At 25.4% G+C, this 2,611-nt stretch overlaps 1 protein-coding gene across 1 annotated transcript; it reads right to left on the bottom strand.

The window, feature by feature from the left end:
* Positions 1 to 658: 658 nt before the first annotated feature.
* On the bottom strand, positions 659 to 988 carry LOC127123329 (uncharacterized). The gene has a single exon (XM_051053558.1). It carries the CDS (start codon positions 986 to 988, stop codon positions 659 to 661), a length of 330 nt encoding a protein of 109 aa, XP_050909515.1.
* Between the last annotated feature and the right edge of the window lie 1,623 nt (positions 989 to 2,611).

Genomic DNA, 2,611 nt, shown 5'->3' with positions numbered 1-2,611 from the left:
CTTGTTTATAAAAAAAGTTAGAAAATTAATTAGTTTAAATTTTAAGGATTTAAAAGACAACTACATATTTACATATTGTTATTATAAAGTTATATTGGATAATAAAATGACCATAATACAATATGTGTCTCAATGAATTCATACTTGTGCTAGAATGGTGGTTGTAAAAAATATTTCTTTTGAAAAAAAGCAGTTGATGTTATATGTAACAAATGTTGAATCTATTTTACTTTTAACCAGCATTAATTTTGAGTAAACTCTAATTTTGATAAATTTTAAAATAAATCTGAGTTTACATTGTTGGACTAGTTCTATCTGCCGTAAATTTGGATGAAATTGCATGGAATTTCAAACCATATTTTTATATTTTTCTAATAATAATTTTAATGTTTTGGTTGTTTTTATAGTTTGATTTTTATGGGTATGTAAAATAGTTCAATACTAACATAAATTTTTTTAATACAAACACAATTTTATTTTTATATCAAACAAACAGAACTTTCCTTAAGAATTTTACAGAATTAAAGACAAACTTATAAAACTAAGACCAAATAAGTTCTCCTATAAGAGGGACACTCCATTATTTTAAACAATAGACAAGTAATAAATAAAAGAAAGAAGTGCATGTTCTAAACATAACTATATAATAATGAGAACCTCATGCTTTCTTGCACCTTCCAATGTTGAGGTGATCCTCTCTTTGCTTTGTGGTTTCAAAGCAACGCTTGCATTTAGGACACTGGAATTTTCCACCATGAGACTCCATATGATCTTTTTCCGCTTTTTCTGTAGCAAATGTTCTGGTGCATATTTCACACTTAATGTTTTTTGAACCACTGCAAGGGCTGTTATTGCTATTGGTGTTGTTTTCATCACTGCTATTGCTCTTTTCACTGTTACTGCTATTTGTTTCGTCTTCCTTTTTATTATGATCGTTTTTTGTTTCATCAGTAGTTGTGTTATTGCCGCTAGTAGTGATAGGAGCCATAACCACCAAACAAGTTTTCTACTATGAAATAATTGTACAATAATATTTACTATATAATTAAGTATATGCATCAACTCTACTACTTTGTTTTTATAGTTCAATATGAACAAATAAGCAGGATTGTTTTCATACATACAAGTTGAATTGATATATTTAGATCATTCATTATACTATAGTAAATAGTTGCAACAACTTTTAAATCACGTAGTTTTACCATTAAAATCTGTTTTCAATGATCAAAACTTTCTGAAAAGACAATATGCATGTATGCAGTATTTTTCAATAAAATTGGCATGAGCAAAATTAAATATTATAATTTTTTAACTAAAATAAGTTAAATGTAAATTTGTACTAAATAAAAAAAATTAAATATAAATAAAAAATAGTATACAAACTTATAAACTAAAAAAAAATTAATTACTTTTGTTGAAAATATCCATTTACTATTTTTATATATTAAAAAACTGCATGTTATACTATGAATCAATCTGCTTTTTTTTTATAGAAAAATGTTACTCCCTTCATTTCAAAATGAATGTGATTTTAACAAATAAAATTTATTTTAAAATGATTGTCATTCTCATTTTTAAATGTGTCAATAATTAAAAAAATTCAAATTGTATCTTTTAATTATTATTTTGTATATTACTTTGAATACTTTAATAAAATTAATTTAGTAAAAATATAATATCTTATGACAACGTTATTACAATCTTTTAACGAGTGTGCAATTCATTTTAAAACGGAGGTAGATGTTTAAGCTATATCAATAACTTGAATTTTTTATTTTATTTTAAATAACTCTTTGGTGATTATACAAACTTTAAAAAAGAATTAAACTTAAAAAAAAAAATTAAGTTAAAAGATTATAAAAAAAATACTTAAAAACTTCACCTAATTATTTTTAAAAAGGACAACTTATTATAGCTCTAGTTATGCATGATATATAGTATGTATCATTACCATTTTTTTAATCAGAGAAATAAGACAAGGAGATCCTCTTTCTCTTTACATCTTTATTATATGCGTAAATATATTTTCTAATCCGATAGTTAGTGCATAGAAAGATAAAAAATTTGCAGGGATAAAAAATGCTAAGAATGCTCCTAATTTCTTTGCAGATGATAGATTCATTTTTTTGCAAAACGGGGGAGATTGAACTAAAACAACTTCTGACCATCATAAACATATACCAAGACATCCCATCCCGGGACAAAAAATAAACATAAATAAATTAGAACTTATGTTCAAAAGAAGCACCAACCAGAGCAAAGATGACTCATTCAAACAAATCCTAGGCATACCAACAGTGGATAAGATCAACATGTACTTGGGACTCTTTACTCAAATCGGCAACTCTAGAAATCAAAGTTTCAACTCCATTTTAGATAGAATCGGGAATAAGCTCAATGCTTGAAAAGTGAATAAGATTTTCTATGTTGGTTGGACTATCTTAATTATAGCAGTTCTGCAGGCCATACTTAATGAGTTCTTTTTTACTTCCTAAAGGAATTTTTCAAAAAAATATAGTCAAATAATGGTTAATTATTGGCAGGGACGGAATCAAAAAATTTAAGGTGTAGAGTAATATATTATATATTATTGAAAAAAACTCAAATTTCA

The sequence above is a fragment of the Lathyrus oleraceus genome, chromosome 2, assembly GCF_024323335.1.
Source record: "Lathyrus oleraceus cultivar Zhongwan6 chromosome 2, CAAS_Psat_ZW6_1.0, whole genome shotgun sequence".
NCBI classification, from domain to species: Eukaryota; Viridiplantae; Streptophyta; class Magnoliopsida; order Fabales; family Fabaceae; genus Lathyrus; species Lathyrus oleraceus.
This window is presented reverse-complemented; position numbering and strand designations above follow the sequence as displayed.

Coding starts and splice junctions, on each gene's coding strand:
- LOC127123329 (XM_051053558.1), bottom strand. CDS start 988: ATGGCTCCTATCACTACTAGCGGCAATAACACAACTACTGATGAAACA.